This window comes from Wyeomyia smithii, chromosome 1, assembly GCF_029784165.1.
Source record: "Wyeomyia smithii strain HCP4-BCI-WySm-NY-G18 chromosome 1, ASM2978416v1, whole genome shotgun sequence".
NCBI classification, from domain to species: Eukaryota; Metazoa; Arthropoda; class Insecta; order Diptera; family Culicidae; genus Wyeomyia; species Wyeomyia smithii.
In genome coordinates, this window is record NC_073694.1 from 188,114,018 (window position 1) to 188,135,204 (window position 21,187).

General features: G+C 41.8%; 2 protein-coding genes across 2 annotated transcripts; both read right to left on the bottom strand.

Annotated features, from left to right (window-relative positions):
- Positions 1 to 10,083: 10,083 nt before the first annotated feature.
- Positions 10,084 to 10,778, bottom strand: LOC129717683 (ADP-ribosylation factor-like protein 16). The gene is made up of 2 exons (XM_055667769.1): positions 10,457 to 10,778; positions 10,084 to 10,397 (listed from the first exon to the last, which is right to left on the bottom strand). Exons 1-2 carry the CDS (start codon positions 10,773 to 10,775, stop codon positions 10,168 to 10,170), a joined length of 549 nt encoding a protein of 182 aa, XP_055523744.1. The 5' UTR covers positions 10,776 to 10,778; the 3' UTR covers positions 10,084 to 10,167.
- A 113-nt stretch (positions 10,779 to 10,891) lies between these two features.
- On the bottom strand, positions 10,892 to 15,029 carry LOC129717682 (endoplasmic reticulum metallopeptidase 1-like). Its single transcript, XM_055667768.1, has 8 exons — positions 14,753 to 15,029; positions 14,629 to 14,680; positions 13,965 to 14,569; positions 13,116 to 13,904; positions 12,523 to 13,047; positions 12,250 to 12,461; positions 11,900 to 12,185; positions 10,892 to 11,843 (listed from the first exon to the last, which is right to left on the bottom strand). The coding sequence occupies exons 1-8, from the start codon at positions 14,759 to 14,761 to the stop codon at positions 11,676 to 11,678; spliced, it is 2,646 nt and encodes an 881-aa protein (XP_055523743.1). The 5' UTR covers positions 14,762 to 15,029; the 3' UTR covers positions 10,892 to 11,675.
- Positions 15,030 to 21,187: the final 6,158 nt, after the last annotated feature.

Sequence of the window (21,187 nt, forward strand, 5' to 3'; positions counted from 1 at the left end):
GAGATCCAATTATGTAGTTCAGGTGTAAATATATTCCTAAAGAGTTTAGGTTTGGTATAATACTTTTCTTGAAATTATGCGGCGAAGACGCATAATCGAGGGCAAGGAAACGAGGCGGCACTAAGCCGCCGTGGTTTCCGCAGTTCGAGCCGGCCGCCGACCCGCCGTCGGAAGCGGCGGCCTCTCGCACCCAAACGACTGATCTACTGGTTTGCTAGGTCTACTCAAACAGAGTTTTCTTCCCTTAGTTAAGTCCGAACGAGCGGTAGCGAGTAAGGACAGCATTCGCTCGAACAGCGAGTCGGCCGAAGGCCGCGAGTGTATTGCTTTCCAAATGACACTTTGAAGCGAAATACATGTTAATGAAATACATGAAAGAGGGCTGTGATGATGATGACGATAATAACATATCTTGCATCACTTACTCTTGGCCTTGTGTCCATTCGGCCTTGTATCCATCCGGCCTCGCGTCCATTCGGTCTTGTATCCATTCGGCCTCGCGTCCATTCGGCCTCGCGTCCATTCGGCCTCGCGTCCATTCGGCTTCGCGTCCATATGCCTCGTGTCTGTATGCTTGCCGTCCGTTATGCCTAGCGTACTATGCCTCGCGTCCGTATGCCTCGCGTCTGTATGCTTAACGGGGTGTCATCTTCAATTCGCCGAAAGCGACGATCCTGTTCGCAGGTTATTTTTGAACGACGTGGACACTTCAAACGAGAAGATACTGCGATTCACCCAGAATCAGAACGACGGTATCGCTGCACTGAAGTGCGTAAAGAACCGCAAGGTAGCAAGAAAAACCGTCGAACTTTTTCTGGAGATCGATGAACAATCCGCCGACCGAATCACCGAGTAGCGCTTCTTACTAAACTCCTTGCACAGCCGAATCTAGGGAGGGGAGGGGGGGAGTAGCAGCTTGATGCCCGCGAGTGGAAACTCCACGAAGCTCACTGCCTCAATCATCTTTAGCTCGCAAACCTAGGATCTAGAAACCACCTTCCGGTCTTGGTCATGTGCCTGTTGCCCAGCGCTTACAGCAGGCAAAGCTAGCCGGTGTCGGAGCTAAGACAACCCAAACCAGAAGTTCTGCTGATGGCAACCGTCTGACAGGTACTAGATCCTGCAATCTAACTACAGGCGTACCCAAAACATAATAAACAGCTTTCGCTACATCCAAATGAATCTTCTGTCGTCTCCATTCCATTCGGTCGATGGCTGCAGCCTGCCAGCCATGTCGCCTGTGGAGGCCCCGCAGGTCGTTTTCCACTTGATCGAGCCACCTTGTTCGCTGCCCGCCTCGTTCCAGTCGGGTCGTTATCAAGAACCATTTTCACCGGGTTTTCGTCCGACATTCTAACGACATGCCCAGCCCACTGTAGTCTCTCGATAGTCTCCGTTTGTACGATGAGTGGTTCTCCCAGCAGCTGATGCACCTCGTGGCTCATCCGCCTCCGCCTCCGCCATGATCCATCTTCCATCTGCACTCCATCACAGATGGTACGCACCGGTAACGGTCTGATCAGTGCTTTGGAGATGGTTAACTTCGTGCGGCGGCGGATTTTATTCGAGCGGAGTGTCCAAAGTAGACACGATTTCCTGCCATAAGGCGTCGACGAATTCCTCTGCTAGTGTCGTTGTCAGCAGTCACCAATGAGCCCAGATACACGAATTCGTCTACCACCTCACCGCTAATATGAATTCGTGGCGGAAGGTTTACACTGTCTTCTCTGGAACCACTCCCTCTCATGTACTTGGTCTTCGATGCGTTTATGGCCAGTCTAATTCTTCCGGCTTGATCCGTCATATTCTCAAGGGTTCGTGCTACAATATCAATGTCGACAGCGAAGCCAAAGAGCTGAACAGACCTTCTAAAAATCGTGCCGCTCGTGTCGATACCAGCCCTACGTATCACACCCTTCAAAGCGATGTTGAATAGCAAGCACGATAATCCATCACCGTGCCGTAACCCTCTTCGAGATTCGAAGGGACTCGATAGTGTCCCCGAAACTCGAACTACGCACATCGACCGATCCATTATCGACTTGACCAACCGTGTCAGTTTATCCGGGAAACTGTAATCGTGCATAATCGATTGTGTCGTACGCCTATTTAAATTCGATAAACAAATTATGTGTGGGCACATTATATTCACGGCATTTCTGTATGACCTGCCGTGCCGCGAATATTCATTCCGTGGTGGCGCGGGCACACATAAAGCCCGCTTGGTATTGTCCCACGAAATCCCTCGCGAACGGTGATAGTCGACGGCACAGAATTTGAAGGAGTACCTTAGGGCGTCCTTAACAGTGCGCTTCTATACCCCGTTTGGCAGCGCTCTATCATCACTTCATACCGTACCGGTCGCTGCTAAACGCGCTAGAGAAATAGTAGCCGGGCCTCCCGGAAGCATCGCGCTCTCAAATTTGGCAGCCCGGTAACGTCAAACAGAGACGATAGCACCGACCGGTGTGAAAACGGGTGAGTGAGTAAAATAGCCGCGCTGTACACAGTCGCCATAACAACTTAAATACTATCGCACTGTTAAGGATGCCCTTATAGGCGGCATTCAGCAGCGTGATTGCACGGTAAATGCAGCTATCCAACTTGTCGACTTTGTTGTAGATGAGGCACACTGTATCCTTCATTCAATCATCCGGTACTACCTTCTCCTCCCAAATCTTGGCAATAAACCAGTGTAGCGCCTTAGCTAGTGATTCAACACCGCGTTTCAACAGCACGCTCGGAAGTTGGTCAGCTCCAGCGGCTTTGTTGTTTTTCAGCCAGCCAATCTTCTCTTTAACCTCCTGGTGGTCAGGGGCTGGAATTCTATCGTCATCTGCGCGTACACCAAGATCTACTAGCACCCCGTCGGCGTCCTCTGTTACATCACCCTTAAGGTGCTCATCGTAGTACTACTTCCAACCTTTCAATCACCTTCACATGTCGGCTTGTGACATAGCCTTTACGCGAGCTGTTTGCCTCGAGCATTTAAAAGGTAGTTTAATCTTCTAAAACTCAGCCCAAACCTACGACTGCATTTCTGTTGAGCAAAGTAATCAAATACACTCCAATTACAGAATTTATTCAACGTGGCCTCGTTGCCATAATAGCGGAAGTCCCGTCCACCAACGGGAAAAAGTCATCGCATCCGCTTACTTCCCCGGTGACCTGGACGATATTCCGCCTCCCGAGGTCTGCGCACTCGTGCGGTACCGCAAAGCAGTCAATGAGCTGTCCATCATCGGATGCGATGCGAATGCTCACTACACGATTTGGGGCAGCTCGGATACCAACAGGGGTGAGTACCTTCTTGAATATCTTACTTCCAACGAGGTCAATATAGGGAACAGCCCCCACTTTTACTCACACCATAGGAGACAAAGTCCTCGATCTCACTCTTTGTAGCGCAAACATTGCCGAGAAAGTCAAAAAATGACATGTCATTTTTGACATCGAAACTAATTCTTTGAAAGGCTAAAAATTGAGGAACCCGGAGAAGACTAACTGGTCCTCGTTCAGGGAACACTTACCCAACTTCCGGTCTTCCTGCTCAATCAATATACGCACACCCGACGAACTGGATATTGCTGCACGTGATCTTGAATGCAGGATCAGTGATGTCCCCTAAAGAAGAGGTTTGTGTGTCGCGACATGCCCTGGTGGAATGAAACGCTCAATAACGCCGTGAGACCAAGTACTTGAGACAAGGTCCTCGATCTCACTCTTTGTAGCGCAAACATTGCCGAGAAAGTCAAAAAATGACATGTCATTTTTGACATCGAAACTAATCCTTCGAAAGGCTAAAAATTGAGGAACCCGAAGAAGACTAACTGGTCCTCGTTCAGGGAACACTTACCCAACTTCCGGTCTTCCTGCTCAATCAATATACGCACACCCGACGAACTGGATATTGCTGTACGTGATCTTGAATGCAGGATCAGTGATGTCCCCTGAAGGAGAGGTTTGTGTGTCGCGACGTGCCCTGGTGGAATGAAACGCTCAATAACCTCCGCCGTGAGACCAAGCACTCGTTCAACAAGGGCTAAAAGCACATCCAACTGGGATGAACACAGAGCGTCACTCACCATTACTATAACGTTGAGCTACGCAAGGCTATAAGAATTTGTAGAGTCAAGTTCTGTAACGATGCCCGGAGCCCACAACTCAAGAAAGTGATGTCCATAGACCACACCAACGGTCTAGGGCAGTTAAAAAAGAGGACGGCAATCTCACCGTCACTTCCGCAGGAAAGAAATGAACACGCAGTTCGCTGGGTGTACAACCGTACAACCAACGTCGGAGCAACAGGGTCCGAGGCCAAGGCTACAGCGCTCAACGACTCAATTCTGCTCTCTCGTAGGTTGTTCATGGAAGCTTCAATCAATTGGACATTAAGCTATATTCTAACCATCTTTATACAAAAATCAGATGGGATCATAACGCCCGAACTGATACATCTTTTTCGCGTAGGATTCACCCTAGGTTATATTCCAGTTACATGGCGGAAAGTCAAGGTGATTTGCATACTGAAGGTAGGAGAAAAAGATCCTGATCCTGATTTTACTCAGGATGTCGATAACGAATATCTTCTGCAGCCTGTCTTAGGTGAAAATGATACACTACACTTTATTTTCGATAAAATCAGCGAACTTGGACTTTATCAAATCAACCATGTTCGTAACCAACTTAACTGCTATTTGGATCTTTTATTCACCAACTGCACTGAAGACTTTTGTATTGATGCCGCCGTAGATCCATTATGGAGAAACGAAGCATGTCATACTGCCATCGAGTATTCACTGTTCACTGTCTCTAGACAGCGCCCTGGCGATACCGACTATGAGCTTGTTCACAATTTTCAAAACCTTAATTATCAAGAATTTGATAGGAGACTAAACGATGTAAACTGGCAAAATTTACTGAAAAATGAAAAAGACATAAACAAAGCTGTCGGCATATTTAGTAACAGCCTTTATTCAATTATCAATGAACTCGTGCCCAAGAGAAAGAAAAGGATACAGGAAAACTATAAATATCCGGTATGGTACACACGAGAAATTAGAAATCTCAAAAACAGAAAACAAAAGGCACATAAAGCTTATAAGAAAGACAAAAGTTCTCAGAACTTAAATAATTATATAGAAATTTGCAGAGCACTTGACGTAGAAATATCCTTAGCATATGAGAGTTTTAATGCAAAAGTCCAACATTAAATCCGATCCGAAAAAATGAAAACTTCTAATTATCCATCCCGCATGCAATTTGAAGACTTTGATGGAACCAATAGTGGTGATATTTGTAACCAGTTCGCGCGATTTTTCCAAAACAATTATAAAACATCAGAGGATACTCCAGACATAAACTATTTTTCCTACCTAAAAGAACAAGAAAATGACGTATCAGTTGACAATATTACTGTTCAAGAAATCCTAATGCCGCTTGAAGGCCTTGATGCCAATAAAGGACCGGGTCCCGATCAGATACCGCCATCATTACTTAAAACTTTCGCAACTTCATTTGTTAAACCCCTTTTTCGGCTTTTCAACCTGTCTCTTAAGTCAGGCGTTTTTCCGCTAGCCTGGGAAGAATCATTTTTGATCCCAATATTTAAGTCTGGTAAGCGGTCAGGTATCAAGAACTATCGGGGAATTGCAATCATCTCGTCGATCCCCAAGATGTTTGAGGCAATCGTAAATCAAAAAATATTCAGTCAAGTCAAAAATAGTATTTCCAATAACCAACACGGGTTTTTCAAAGGTAGATCTACCTCTACAAACCTATTAGAATTTGTGAACTTTTCTTTAGGGGCGATGGACAGGAATAACTTCATTGAATTTTTATACACTGACTTTAGTAAGGCGTTCGATAGAGTTGATATTCGGCTGTTGCTTTTTAAGCTTAAACGTATGGGATTAAGAGCGACACTGCTAACATGGATCGAATCGTACCTGACGAATAGAACGCAGTTTGTTCGTTTTAAAGGTAAAACTTCGACAGCAATTAAAGTTACTTCTGGTGTTCCACAGGGTTCCCACTTGGGTCCTTTATTATTTATTATGTTCGTCGACGATGTCAATCTTGTATTGAAATGCGCTAAAGTACTCAACTATGCAGACGACATGAAATTGTACATGGAGATACGTAACAGCGTAGATCTGCAACATTTTCAGGATGAAAACAACGTTTTCTTCAATTGGTGTACCAAAAGCCTACTGGATCTTAATATTAAAAAATGCAACATTATATCCTACTCGAAAAAACACACCAATCATGATTTCAGTTTCACTTTAGGAAACCAATTGATTTAAAGGAGTTACAAGTTTAGAGACCTAGGCGTAATACTTGACTCAAAACTAACATTTGTGGAACACTATAACACAATGATCAATGAAGCTTTCAGTATGTTAGGATTCATCAAAAGGTTCAGCTACAATTTTAAAGACCCCTATACCATTAAAACACTTTATGTTTCGTATGTAAAATCTGTTCTCGAATATTGTAGTATAGTTTGGAGCCCATATCTACCCACACATGTAGCAAGAATAGAATCAGTTCAAAAACAGTTTTTGTTGTATGCACTCAGGAAGCTAGGTTGAAGCTCTCTGATCCTCCTATCATATAAATCACGGTGCATGCTAATTAACATTGAAACGCTTGTAAAACGAAGAGAAATCGCTAAGATTTCTTTTATCAACGATATAATCTCTCATCGTTTCAAATCAGAAAACCTTCTAGAAAACTTAAACTTTTATGTACCCTCACGCATACTAAGACCCAAAAGTTTGTTAAAAGTGGCTCCTCAACGAACAATGTATGTAACTAATAGACCTATGAACCAAATGATGAACACATATAATCAATATTGTGTACACATTGACGTAACTATGTCCAGGGCAGCAATAAGAAAAACTTTGAACAGAAGACAAAATTAACAATTATATCATATATGTAAGTAAAGTCTACCATGATTGACGAAATAAATAAATAAAATCCGGCTAAAACTGTTATTCTACACTTCACCAAACGGAGGAAACACACATTATCTCCTCCTTCGATGAATGGGTGCTTACTGACCTGTAAAGAAGTTGAATACCTGGGTATTATTCTGGATATTAAGCAGATAATTGTAGCCAAAAAGCTGCAACGGCAATTTGGGCTTGTAGCACACTATTTGGCCAAACCTGGGGATTGAAACCTTAATTGGCTCTCTGGTCCTACATAACCATTGCACGGCCAAGAAATACTCACGCCGCTCTTGTGTGGTGGCCAAAGGACAATGAAGTGACAGCCTAAGCGAAGCTTAATAAAGTTCGAAGACAGTACTGTCTCTCCATTACCAGTACCATGCGTACCGCACCAACGGCAGCTTTGGAGGCCATGCTCTCCCTACTGCCTCTCCATCTTCATGTGAAGAAAGAGGCAGAGTTTGGTGCACTAAGGCTCCAACAAAATAATACATTCTTAGAAGACGATCAGGTTGAGCATCTTCGCATTTTAAGGGAGTTTAAATTCACACCCTTAGTCACCGCAGTATCAGACTGCATGGCGGTTCAGATCAATCTCAACGTTCCATATAAGGTGACTGAAACCAATCGCCATATGTGGAGCAGGGATGGTTCTGCACTTCTATTAGGCATTATCTGCTTTTATACAGATGGTTCGAAAATAGGATCCTTTGACACTCAATCATAGGCTATTTGGGTGAAAGTTTTAGGAAAACACCGTAGGGCTCATTGCCCGAAAGAGCACCAGTAAATTCAGGGGTTTTCCCCTAGACAAATTCCTGCTCACCTTTAATATTTCCCACCAGGCAAATCCAAAAGTAGAACTTCCCGCGCAACTCCAACAGGTCGTCTTCGAGAGGGCAGAAAAGATCCAGGAATTCTCCTTAATTGTCAGCCGGGCAACGGTTAAGCTTTCTTTTTACCTCACTATAAAATAAAGCAGCCAGTCGCTAATGAGCTCTTAGCTAATGAGAGCCCAGGCTCCCAGTTTATTATACTTTTATCTTAGCGATCAGTGTAACTAGCGTTACTCGTTCTTTTCTATACTTATTTCGAATTGGGGCGTTTGCCACAGATCCAACACTGGCTCCGAAGTTTACGGTGTTAAGGAAACTATTCCAATGGGTACATGGCCCACCGTTTTTCAAGCAGAAGTATACGCGATATGTAACTACACGTAACTACAGGCATGCGAGAATCGGCATCTATTCGGACAGCCAAGCTGCACTATTGGCACATAAGTCCTCAAAGTGTGCATCCAAATTAGTTTGGGGGTGCAGAGCAGCATTACGGGAGCTATCCCAACAGAACCAAGTCCTATTGTACTGGGTATAGACCGTTCCGATAATTATAAATACACTTACGATCAACCGTCATTTCAAATAACGTGCAGTATTCAACCAAACATTGGCTGCGTCCTGTTGTTTACATCCAAAAGAAACAGATGCTGTCATTTTTTCTAACATTAAGTGCGAAATTTTGAAGATGCGTGGCCTTTCTCCCGAGCAAAGAAAGCGAATTGTGCACAAATGGGGCACCGTGAGTGGTCTTTCTATAAGAAAATTAGCCAGAGAAGAAGGTATAAGTGTCGGAGCAGTTCAAACCGCATTGCGGAAGTATTGTGAAGAGTGCACATTTACTGATGCCCCAAGACGTGGTAGAAAACCCGGGCCTGTTGATCCCACAATGGACAAAAAGATTAAGGAATACTACAAGCGGCATCCTTCAGTATCAGTACGAGATGTGGCGAGAAAGCTTGGAACCTCGGCGAGTAACGTTATGCGTGCCAAGGGAAGAATGGGTCTGCAGACCCGTCGGAAGCAGAGACAGCCAAAACGAAATCCAAAACAAGCTGAATCTGTGAAACCGAGAGCTCGGAAGCTTTATGACAAACTTCTGACCAAAAAATGGGGAGTGTTATCATGGATGACGAAACCTACATAAAACTGGACTATGAGACTCTGCCAGGACCGCAATTTTATACATCACCGAAGGGAAAAGATGTCCCTGGACCAGTGAAAGCCATTTACACCGAAAAATTCGGCAAGAAGGTAATGGTTTGGCAGGCCATTTGTGAATGTGGGAAAATATCTCGTCCATTCATTACGAATGACACAATGAATGGTAAAATTTACGTGAAAGAGTGTTTGCAGAAAAGGTTGTTACCCATAGTTAAGGAGCATAACAATCCTCCAATCTTTTGGCCCGATCTTGCTTTCTGCCTTTACTCTAAGGATGCACTAGGGTGGTATAAAACAATTAATGTCACATGTGTCCCAAAGGAGTTGAATCCTCCAAACTGCCCTGAAATTCGCCCTATTGAAACTTTTTGGGCTTTGACCAAGGCGAAGCTGAGGAAATATGTCAAACCAGCGGACAATGTTGAAAAATTTAAAAAAGATTGGCTTAAAGTGGTAAAAATGGTCGCAGAACACACTGTGCAAAAGCTTATGAGTAGTGTTAAGCGAAAAGTTAGAGAACTCGCGTATCCTACGAAAAACAATCACAACTTGAATTGAAACTGGAAAGAAAACACTTATCTATATTTCAGAATAAAATGACCCGAAAAATCCTGTATTTTTTGTTTTATTCAAGAAAGAAGATGCATTTATAATTTTCGGAACAGTCTATACCTGAACACTGTGGTATCGAGGGCAATGAAAATGCAGACTACCTCGCATGACAAGGATCAGCACAGCAATTCATTGGCCCTGAGCCATACCTCCAAATCCGCCGTCAAACGCGACCCGAAAACATGGGAAACGTCAGCTCATCTGTTTTGTCAGTGTGTTATTCGGACGTTACCTTCTAACTAGCAAGCAAAGCCTTGGTGCTACATTCCGATTCGGAATTTGACCTTCTGTTTATTTATACACAGACTTGCTTTTTGGGCCAGCATCGTACCTCGAGATCATCTGGGAGATCTGGGAGTCTCTTTGACTATGTGATACCAAATTGGGGCACACGGGTATCTGTGTACAGTAATCCGGGCCAGCCACAAAAGATAATCAACAAAGTGGTTGCAGTGGCTCTCTTAGTCCTAATGCCCTTCAGGCATACAAAAAAAATCGTATTTTCGTTCGAGTGCTCATTTATTTAACTAAAACGCAATTAGAAATACAATATATCATTTTGTACGAAAGTCACAAGAATAAAAACTCCCTTACAGGGCCCCCAACCAGTCATAGATGGCATCAATACCTTCCTTATCGATTGCACTGAATTCCACGATAGTAATTTGTTGCGGAATCTGTTTTTTGAATTTTTCCATTTGTAGCATCAACAGCGCCTCATTACGCATTTGGCGATAAGCCAGGTCCATTTTAGAGAGCACCAGTAAGAACCTTGATTTCTGCAGTCTGGGTTCAGCTAACATCGAGTAGAGCAGCACACCTGCGATTGATGATTGTGAACGCAGTACTGAAACAAGTCATGAATCAGCGTGGACTCACCTGCAGCCGAAATTTGACAAAGGTTCGAAGTGTCTACGACGTAAATAACCCGATCGACCGTTTTGTCCAAATAATCTCTCCAGATGGGAGCTAGGCAGCCGCCAACTTCACGAACCTGCACAACGTCCTGCTTCCGTGGCGATGGTTTCGCATTTATGTCCTTCTCGTCGATCACCGTTGGTGGGATTCGGATTGTGAACAAATTTGTTCCTACACTTGGGACGGAGTGGGAGGTGAATGTGACGGAGTCCTGATTTTGTAGACAGGTAAGCAGAAGTGTTTTTCCTGCGCTAATTGGACCCAGACAAAGGTAAGACATTTTTCGTTCTGTAACTAAGCTTTAGGGATTAATTTTTTCTTAGCATTGTTTGATCAATATCAAATTGTTTGTTGTTTGTGCGCATGCCTTGAAATGATTTGATATCTACTAGGAAATCGAATTGGTCGAATAGTAATCGAGCTCTAAATAACCCAAGCCAATAATTCGACATACTTTATTGAGCACTATAACTTTGCTTTATAGCGTTTGACCCGATTCTGTCACATACAGACGGTATTTAAAAAATTATGATAAATAATCTCCTCAGTAAACTTACTTTGCACAAATTCAAAACCACAAAGTTTCAACTATAATTTATTGCGTCTTGTCCACTATTTAAGATTTTCATATTGTTTTTCAAGTGTATCAGTACTTATCTACTTTTAGGCTTTGGGTGCATATAACATTGCCATATTTTACGTTTAGGTTAAACTTTACGGTTGAGGTTCGAAAGATAATCGGACAGTTGTAGATGTACTTATTATGCTGTATCCAACGAAACCCTTTCACTAGTTTTCAATTGCGTAGATGGCTGAATTAAAAAAGTAACCGCGTTCAAGGAGCACCTAATCACCGTGCGATTACTGACTGAGTACAATATAGGTTGCTTAGAGATTTGATTATTCGAGTTTGTAATAGAATTGAATGGTGAGGTTCAAAAGCCTCAATCAAACTTTTAGATCGTAGATTTGTTCATCTATCGACGTGCGTGAAAGGTATAACCGAAACAACTTAACCGGATTCTGTCAACTAACTTTATAAAGCTTGTAGATTTAAAGTAGCAATATTTAGGCTAATCTATGAAAAATTTCATAGAAAGAATTGGTAATTTAACAATAGAAAAAAAGACCCTAAGGGTTTATAGGATATTTGTTCTGCATTCGAAAATCTATCTAAATATTAGAATACGTAACTATTAAGCGCCGCTACTGATGGAACTATATGAGACCAGGATGGAACACGTGAAAGAAGTTTTCTGAAAACTGGTGTGTGGTGCTTTTGGTAATCCCAGAAAGTTGTTGTCACTATAATATCGATGAGAGGTCCGTCGTAGTTGAGTATTTCATGCTGAAATGCATTACTTTCAATAATTCTAAAAATGTTAACATTAATTATAAACATACTTTGAGTTGGAGTGTAAAATTCATAGGTCCTGGGTTAATACCAGCGCTGATAAGGACAAAGTAGGCTCGTTGTCCATTGAATTCAATAGGATTTGCCATCTGGTCAACAATGTCCCATTTTGTGAGCGAAACGCCTGCTCTAGGGCCTATCAGCAGAGAACATTGGTCATCCCCGCTGAGCGTAAGCTTGAGTTGAGTTTCATAATTAGAAATCTTTTCTTTGCTTCTTAAGGAACATTTGACCTCGGAGTGTATCATTGGCTGCGGTCCGGAGACCCAGTAATTTCTATAATAAAAAGTAAATATTCTTATCGTAAAAATTCGTACAGTATCGAAAGCGGGCTACTAACTCAAATAACACTTGATGCCAGATTGAATAGAACGGAACAGCGCAGAACAGTTCTGTTTCGCATGATTTCATATCGCGCATTGCCGTGATTGAGTCCGGCATAGCAATACCCTCGATTGTTTTGCGAGCGTTACGATCTAGCTCTTGCAGTAGGAAACCTGAATCAGTTTCCCTAACTTGACCATTGTAATCGTAGAATGTTCTCAAGGTGTGCTACAACCAAATAATTGTTACATTTGCTTAAGAATTATTTTAATATAGATATAGCACTTACCGTTACATAATGTCTCTGAACGGTTGGTGCCTTCATATTTTCGTCTCGATATGGAAAGCCAATGCCCGTGGATGTGGCCAGAAAGAGTGAGATCAGTGTAATGGTTACCAGCTCACCTATTAGCTTGTCTTTCTTTTTTAACAGAAAAAGCAGAGGAGTTATATAGCTGCATGTGAACAACGTCACCGCTGCTGCTATGGTTCCAATGATGAATTCTGGATTTATTGAGCCGCCAATTCGTCCCGTAATAGGGATAAACATGTTGAGCATAATGTGATAGAATTGGGTGCACCACAAGATAGCACCTATTTGGAAGAACATATGGATGTAAAGCCACTTGTGAACGGTGTTTTGCAAACCGAACATGGAGATTAATATGCTCGACAGAAGCGTAAAAAAGATTAAAATCATGAAGACGTATGCGATCCGATATCCAGCGAAGGTGATTCCTAGAGTTGCCATTCCCCAGAACAAATTAACACCATTCAAACGAGCTTGAACCTTCAATGCCAGGCTTAGTGGTGTCTGAAAAGTTAATTGTAAATTCTTTGTATTACCAATGGCAAAACTAGAATCTAAAACTAACTACTTACTGTTTTACTGCTGCAGATATTCCCGACCACCAGGTGAACCAGGCATTGGCAAAGTAATGCTGGACAACAGTACATGCCAAGCACTAAATTCGACGACGAAAACCATGACATGGAGCAGCCCATCAGATCAACTTGGTAGCCTATTAAAAAACAAATGAACCCGGAAACTACTGCTCCCAAAAATGTTGCAACAAAACCAATGACGGTTTCAGAACGAATTTCTCTTCCATGGGTACCACTGGTAGATCTGGCGAGTGACAAAAACGGTATGATAATCGATAATAGAACTACAGATAGATTAATCATCAGTCCTACGTCCGCTGAGTAGAAAATAAAAAATAAACCAAGAAAGTCAAAGTAAACAGTATGCTCGTGTTTCCTGTTCTGCTGGCCTAATTTGTCTGAGTTGGCGATAGTCTTTGTGAGGGATAGAATGTTATCTCCTGTTCGTTGCAGCACCGACATCGGAATATATTCGATTGAGTCATATTTCGTGTGATACCGATAGCCGTTGGCAGTGTAGGCAAAATCCATTCCCGGAATACCGCCAACATCCCGAAAAACACGAAAGTCTGTATCAGAAGGGATAACACCCAACTGAAAAATTTCCTCCGCAGCAGCCTGGGCGTAAGGATATTTTATTGCTGCCGCATACATTTCGATAAGCCAAGGATTTTTGGGACCGCTTTGGAACAGCATTTCCTTTCCGCCGGATCCAGCGGATTCAAGGTTAAGAAAAGCCTTCACTTCCTTAGCCCAAAAATGAGATGTAATGAAACCATGTGAAGCCTGTTCAATTAGATAAGATTATTAGTTGTTGCTACATTATATCCAACGTAGATAATGTACCTGAAGTGGGGTTTCTTCAGCCCCATTGAACAGGAATATTATAGAATATAAATTGATGCTTGACTGTCGCGACATGACTCGTAAAATCTCGAGCATCACCGCACAGCCGGATAAATCATCACTGGCTCCAGGACTGGTAGCAACCGAATCAAAATGGCAATTCAACAGCAATGTCTGGTTACTGTTTGTACCGACTAGTTTCACGACTACATTTTGTATATTGCGATAAACGCTTGTCGCTGATTTGTTCATGTAGACTCCGACATATCCACCGGAAATGATTTGCTTATCCACGATTAGCTTCTGATTTTTGTTCTTCAACTGGTCAATGTAGGATAATTCGCGAACCAAAAAATCAACTGCCAGGACTTCATTTGCATAGCTTCCTGTGGGTCTCGGCCCAAAATCATTCAATATCTTCAGATCTTTATATGCTCGCTCCGCGATAAAGGTATCTGGATGTTTAGCTAGGTGGCTATTTCGTAGAGCATCTGGCAAGTGTAAGTTGGTATAACTGGTTAAATTGCCAATAAACAAAATCAGAAAAATTCCTCCGATTCCCCACCAAGACGAAATGCTATGAACACTTTTTACCTTAGAAAAATCTGCAGAAAGACATTAGTCACATTAGTATTTTATGCAACATTCCGCATAACATAGCTACCTATATCAGGATCGAGCACTTTTCCTTTTATTCCTTTTCTGGTGGCGTTACTCTAAAAGCAGAGAGAATCAATTTAATACATGTTGGTATATAACCGATCTCAGTCAAAAGTTGCTGATGTTACCTGAAACATTTCGTTCACTGTTTTGAAAGGTTACGTTGTTTAAAATTTTGATAACAATAAGTTAAGCTGTACAAAGTACAAAGTTCGCAGTGTTATTTTCCCGAGAATGGAACATCAAACAGATTCAAAAAACAACTTATTGGCATGTGCTCTGATACTTTTTACCCTACATTTGAATTTTCCTACATTTCGATCCAACTACGGGATTGAGAACGTCATTATGCGACAGAATGGAAAATTTGACACATCACGTTCTTGAGCTTCTATACATCCGCAACTAACATATACTAGCCAACAATTGCCGGGCTATTGGTCGCATTGCTAAGAATGGAGAACAAAAATAAAACTAAAAACAAAGCATCCTCTTTTACGCCGGCTTGCTGGATGCGATTGTGTGCGTGCCATTCGTCCAACATGACGTGACGGAAAGCAAAGAATGAATTTGATTGAATTGGCGGTTTTACCGCAGGGGACTAGTATAATGAAACCTATTGGACACGTGTTAGCAGTTTTGCACGAATTAATTAACCTAACGATTGTTTATATTTGCATTCATAGTTTTTACGATATAGAGTATTCGTTATGATTTTTTCCGGTGTGTGGTGTCATATGGCAAAATCTAACAAATTACTAACGAACTATTTTATTCCACCAGCTCACCTCGTTTTGAGCTGGAGCCAACCTAACTGCTGCCAAAACCCTTTTTTATTCGCTTGATTTTGACCCAAAATTTATCAGAAAAAAACAACTGTTAAAAGTTGCAGCGAAATCGGAAATGACATGCTAAAAAAATATATTTTATTAAATTTGGGGCAAGTTCTTTAAAATTTCAGAAGTAAAAATGTGGTATTTTGAAAAATGGAAATGAATACTAGTGTTTAGAGCAAGCGCACCGGTGAGTTGCCATTTGAGTTGCTATTTTCACAACGCTGGCCGTTGCTATTTTGGACAGCAACCGATTTTCGCACCGGTCGTTGCTAATGGGGATTACCAATTTCACTATTCCTTTTTCACACCGGCAGTTGCCAATTTCTGAAGACCGTCACTAGCCAGCGTTGGCAAAATGTTTGTTTGTGATGTATTTCGCATATTTTTTGCGGATCTACACACAAAGAAAATATTACCAAGTGAACACGTAAAAACAAAGTAAATTTACGTAAACCTACGTAGTATTTAATAAACCACTTATCCCTCAGTCAATCGTTTCCGGAACGGTCTACATTCTTTCTACTTTATTAAATGTTCCCTCCATTTCACGTAACTTTAACTTTTGACTTTGTTTCCGTCCTCCCAAGTTATCGATAACATAATTCTTTTGCAGATTTTTTTACTTGTGCGTACATAAATTTTTTCATCCTTATATGTTTATTTAAAGTAATTCCGTAAAACTGGGCACGTCCCGCAACGTTGGCTTAAATGACTATTCTACTGAAAGCTGGCGAACTGTCATTTTGTATTCTGTATTTCATGCTGTCTCGGTTCCAATGTCAAACTGTTGTTTTTTTTGTGCTCGATAGTGATTGTTCGTGATAATATTACGAAGATGATGAGTGTTTCGAATGCGGACTCAATTGGTCGGCCTCGGAAGACGAAGTGTTTTGCCTCGCTTGTTAAACACGTCGTAGGACACAAGTGTCGGCGTGAACCACTACTCAATTTTATTTCCGATCAAGCTGAAATTTTGCACAGGGTGTTTTTTCGGGCAGGTAAACATTTTGTATAGGTTTTTTTTATTGAGATGACCATTTTGGTCTGCGGAAAGCGGAAATTATGAATGCGGAAAGCTCAAATCCTCACAAGATTGGCCAATATTATTCAATAAACCTGGAAGGTTTAAGCAAATCTGCTCGGGAGTATTACCAACTATTTTCCCGTTTCGTTCGGTCGTTGTATAAAAAACCATTTTTCTCCTTTATCGCTGTTTCAATCTTCAAAAACAACCTAAGATGCGTTCGAAAGCGGCGTTGGAAATGATCATCGCTATAGACCGTTGTTAAAACGCTGGATGACACCTTCCTCCGTATGGCGGTCAATATTTGGCTATTTAGTAGGCTGAGAGTCGCCCCGTATCTTTCCAAAAACCATTTTCTTAATCGCGTATAAGGAAATTTGTTTTGCGAAATCACTTTCTTCATCACTAGAATCAATCAAATAATCGAAAACAATTTACGCGTTCTATATTTAAGTTCTTTTTGCAGCAAATTTTCAAATAATAATAGCAAACTGTGGGAACCGAGACAGCATGAAATACAGAATACAAAATGACAGTTCGCCAGCTTTCAGTAGAATAGTCATTTAAGCCAACGTTGTGGGACGTGCCCAGTTTTACGGAATTACTTTAAATAGACATATAAGGATGGAAACATTTATGTACGCACAAGTAAAAAAATCTGCAAAAGAATTATGTTATCGATAACTTGGGAGAACGGAAACAAAGTTAGGTGAAATGGAAGGAACATTTTATAAAGTAAACGTAGATCATTCCGGAAACGATTGACTGACGGATAAGTTGGTTATTACTAGATCCGCAAAAAATATGCGAAATACATCGCAAACAAACATTTTGCCAACGCTGGCTAGTGACGGTCTTCAGAAATTGGCAACTGCCGGTGTGAAAAAGAAATAGTGGAATTGGTAATCCCCATTAGCAACGACCGGTGCGAAAATCGGTTGCTATCCAAAATAGCAACGGCCAGCGTTGTGAAAATAGCAACTCACCGGTGCGCTTGCTCTTAGCAACGACCGGTGCGAAAATCGGTTGCTATCCGAAATAGCAACGTCCAGCGTTGTGAAAATAGCAACTCAAATGGCAACTCACCGGTGCGCTTGCTCTAAGGATATGGTCTGAGGAACAACTACGTACGGACTGGTTGGATGGACTCATATGCCCTATTTAAAAAAAGGGATATAAACTCGACTGTCGTAATTATCGAGGCATAACCCTCTTCAATTTATTATGAAGAAAAAAATGAAAATAAAACTTGTAACGGCCTCAACAGTAAAAAAAACGCGCACAGAAACGTAAACAGAACAACGCGTGTCTTACCGTCGACGAGGCTAAACTCAACTGATCCTCGCGATGGATGCCTCTGTTGCCGACCACAACAAACCCGCCGTGACGTCGAAGTCAGTACTCAGCACACCACTTTTCTACAGCTAGAGGGAAATTCCGGCCTGTCTAACCCTAACAATTAATTCACAAACATGACATAAAAATCATCGAACCTAACTAACGCGACAATATCGTTCACAAACGAAAAAAACGAACGATTTTGAACGAAAATATAGAGCTTTCTACGCCAGATCTCACCAATACATGCTTAGTCGTGTATCCTTATAAAATCGATTTGATTTCAACCAAAAGATCAACTGATACTCAATTTCGAAAAATATTTCACTTATGAATCCTAGTTTATTAGTGTTACCTGTTTCAACAAACTTTGTTTTAGTGGAAAAATAGATGAAATGAAACTAAAAATCGGCTTACAACTTGTATAAAAGTTCGGGGCAGGAGGAAATTTTTTGTTATCACCAGCGTGTTGATTGTTTGCAACCAAAAATAAAATTTGCATTAGTGAAATCGGCCACTAATACTAGCGCAGATAGGAAGGTCTATAGACCTTTTTACGTACGAATGTGTTAGTGCCACTAGTTGGGGAAAATATTTATAAACAGCTGTTTTGTTTGCAATGATATGTTTTTAGCAGCTGGACAAAAATTCAGTTGAACACTCATTATATGTTTTAAACTTGTTTCTGAATAAATTTTCTCATTCGTGATCAGAATTCGGAAGAAGGCGCTAAATCGACCAAAAATGGTGAAAAAGTGATAAAAGTCGAAGCAACGAGATGCGATGATTTACAGGTTGGAAGAAACAAAAGCAACTTTACACGGGTTTACACGTTTACTAGTGTGTGTAGGTGAAAAGTCACTTATCTCTATGGTGAGAGTTGTCACACAGACAGAGGTCCAAGCAAGAACAACATTGATCAAAATTTCCGTGTAAATTTTTAAAGTAAATTGCGTTATAAATCACTTGTACACTAGCGCCGCCTGGTGACCTTATCGCTACAATACATTTTTTTCGCTGGTGTACAAGGCTGGCGGTACTGGTGGCGCTATCTGATTACGAATTGCTACTACAAAAAACTTTACACAAGTTTGGAACTTAGCTTGGACGTCTGTCTGCGGTTGTCATGTTGGCTACACGCTCTTACAGCAGTACCCAAATTAGGGTTATTTCTACATTACACGCTTTTGCAGCGTTACACGAATTTAGGTAAATTTTCCACTTGATGCCAAAATAGCACCCGCACAGGTTACAAATTCCGCTTACAAAATTCACTCCCGTATCCAGTTCCAGCGACTGGGGCCGTTGTAGGAAGCCTTTGTTGGAGAACACCAATGCGGTTTTCGAGTGGGGCGATCTACAATGGACCTGATGTTTACCTTGAGACAGATTCTCGACAAGTTTCGGGAACACAACTTGCAGACGCATCATCTGTTTATTGACTTTAAGGCGGCGTACGACACAGTGAAACGCAACGAGCTTTGGAAAATTATGATAGAACATGGTTTTCTGACAAAATTAATTCAACTGCTACGTGTGACGCTTGACGGTTTCACATCATGCGTCAGGACAGCGGGCGAATTTTTGGACGCGTTTCTGATGTAAGATGATCTGAAACAAGGCGACGGGCCCTCGAACTTACCGTTCAACATAGCTTTAGAGAGTGCAATACGAAGGGAAGGTGTGCAGAGAAGCGGCATTATCATCACAGTCTCACATGCTTTGAACTTCGCAGACGGCATTGATATCATTGGTTTTAACCGTAGTGCTAAGGAGACCCTTACGGTTCCCAGAAGGGAAGCTGCGAACATTGGACTCATCTTAAACACTGCAAAGAGGCAAAGAGCTTGGAAGTTCTGCGGGTGTTGGTGCTGCGGTGGAGATGAATGGGAATACTTTCTAAGTGGTTGACGATATTGTTTATATTGGTACTCTCGTGACATGTGACAATGAGGTGAGCCGCGAGGCGAAGAGAACGATTGCGGCAGCGAATAGAGCTTATTATGGATTGCGTAGCAGGCTTAGGTCCTGTAGCCTACAGATCCGTATGAAATTTGCGCTCTATGGGACTCTGATCCTCCCGGTGGCGTCCTACGGACATGAATCGTGGACGTGGAAGAAGGCCGATCGACAAACGCTTGGGGTCTTCAAGCGTAGAATCCTGCGATCAATACTCGGAGGCAAACTAGAAAATGGGGTGTGGCGCAGGCGCATGAATCACGAGCTGTACGAAGTATACAAACACGCTGATGTTGTGAAGCTGATGAAGCACGGCAGGTTACAGTGGGCTGGCCACGTAGCACGGATGGCGGATGAGCGACCGGCAAAGATAATATTTAGCAGAGAACCGGATAGAGGCCGCCGACTTCGAGGAAGACCTCGCACGCGCTGGGTGTGTACTGTCGACGAGGATGCCAGAGCAGCGGGTTTGAGGGGAGACCGGAGAGGAGCAGCCCAAGGCGGAGTTTTGTGCAGGCGTATTCTGGATTCGACATAGGATCTCAACGATCTGTCGTCATAAAAGTGAAAATATAGTAAGTTGTAATGGTGGATTTCACGTACAATTCATGGAAAGGTTTTTGTTAGAAAAACTTTTTCCCTGAGAGTGTCCATTTGAAAATGTTCAAAAGAGTGTCCATTTTAAAATGTTCAGAAGAGAGAAGAGGCAACTAAATTATCTATCTTAAAAAATTAATTTAAATGGATCTCCAATGAAATGCCTGGTCGAATTATGATGCATTTGAACGATCCATTGAAATCCCTATACCGAGTAACAGTGGATGACGTTGAACTCATGTCCTGGGCTCAAACTCATTTGTGCCCGTTGTCTTCTATCAAATAATAGCATATGTTGAGATGTAGGTGTAAAAGCGATATTTTTTAATGAATTCATGCCAGATTTTTCAGAAGTTATTGTTTCGATAAACGTGAATTGTTTATGATTATAAGCAATATCAATGACGAAAAAGATCGTATGAAAATCTATATAGTATAAAAAGTAGGTTTTTGCGTAGTTGTTATCAAGGTTTCGGAGAGTGACAGGAAAATATATTACTTCTTTAATTGATTTAGAGCATTTCTAAATGTTTTGTTATTTTCATGATAGAGACAAGTTTGTTTTTTTTCCTCTGTGTGCGAGAAACTAACACAAAACCGCGCACCGAGAAACAAAAACGAAAGTTAAATGTTTGCTCATTGAGAAAACTTTACCGATAATTTATGACGCTTCTTTTTCCGTTAATTTACGGTACTTAAAAGAACCTGTTTTGATCTAAATGAAATTTTTAGCAAATAAGTGTTGGTCATGGTCGTTTAGGCGTTTCAATATTTTTAATGAAGTGTTAATGAAAAAACGAGAAAATACT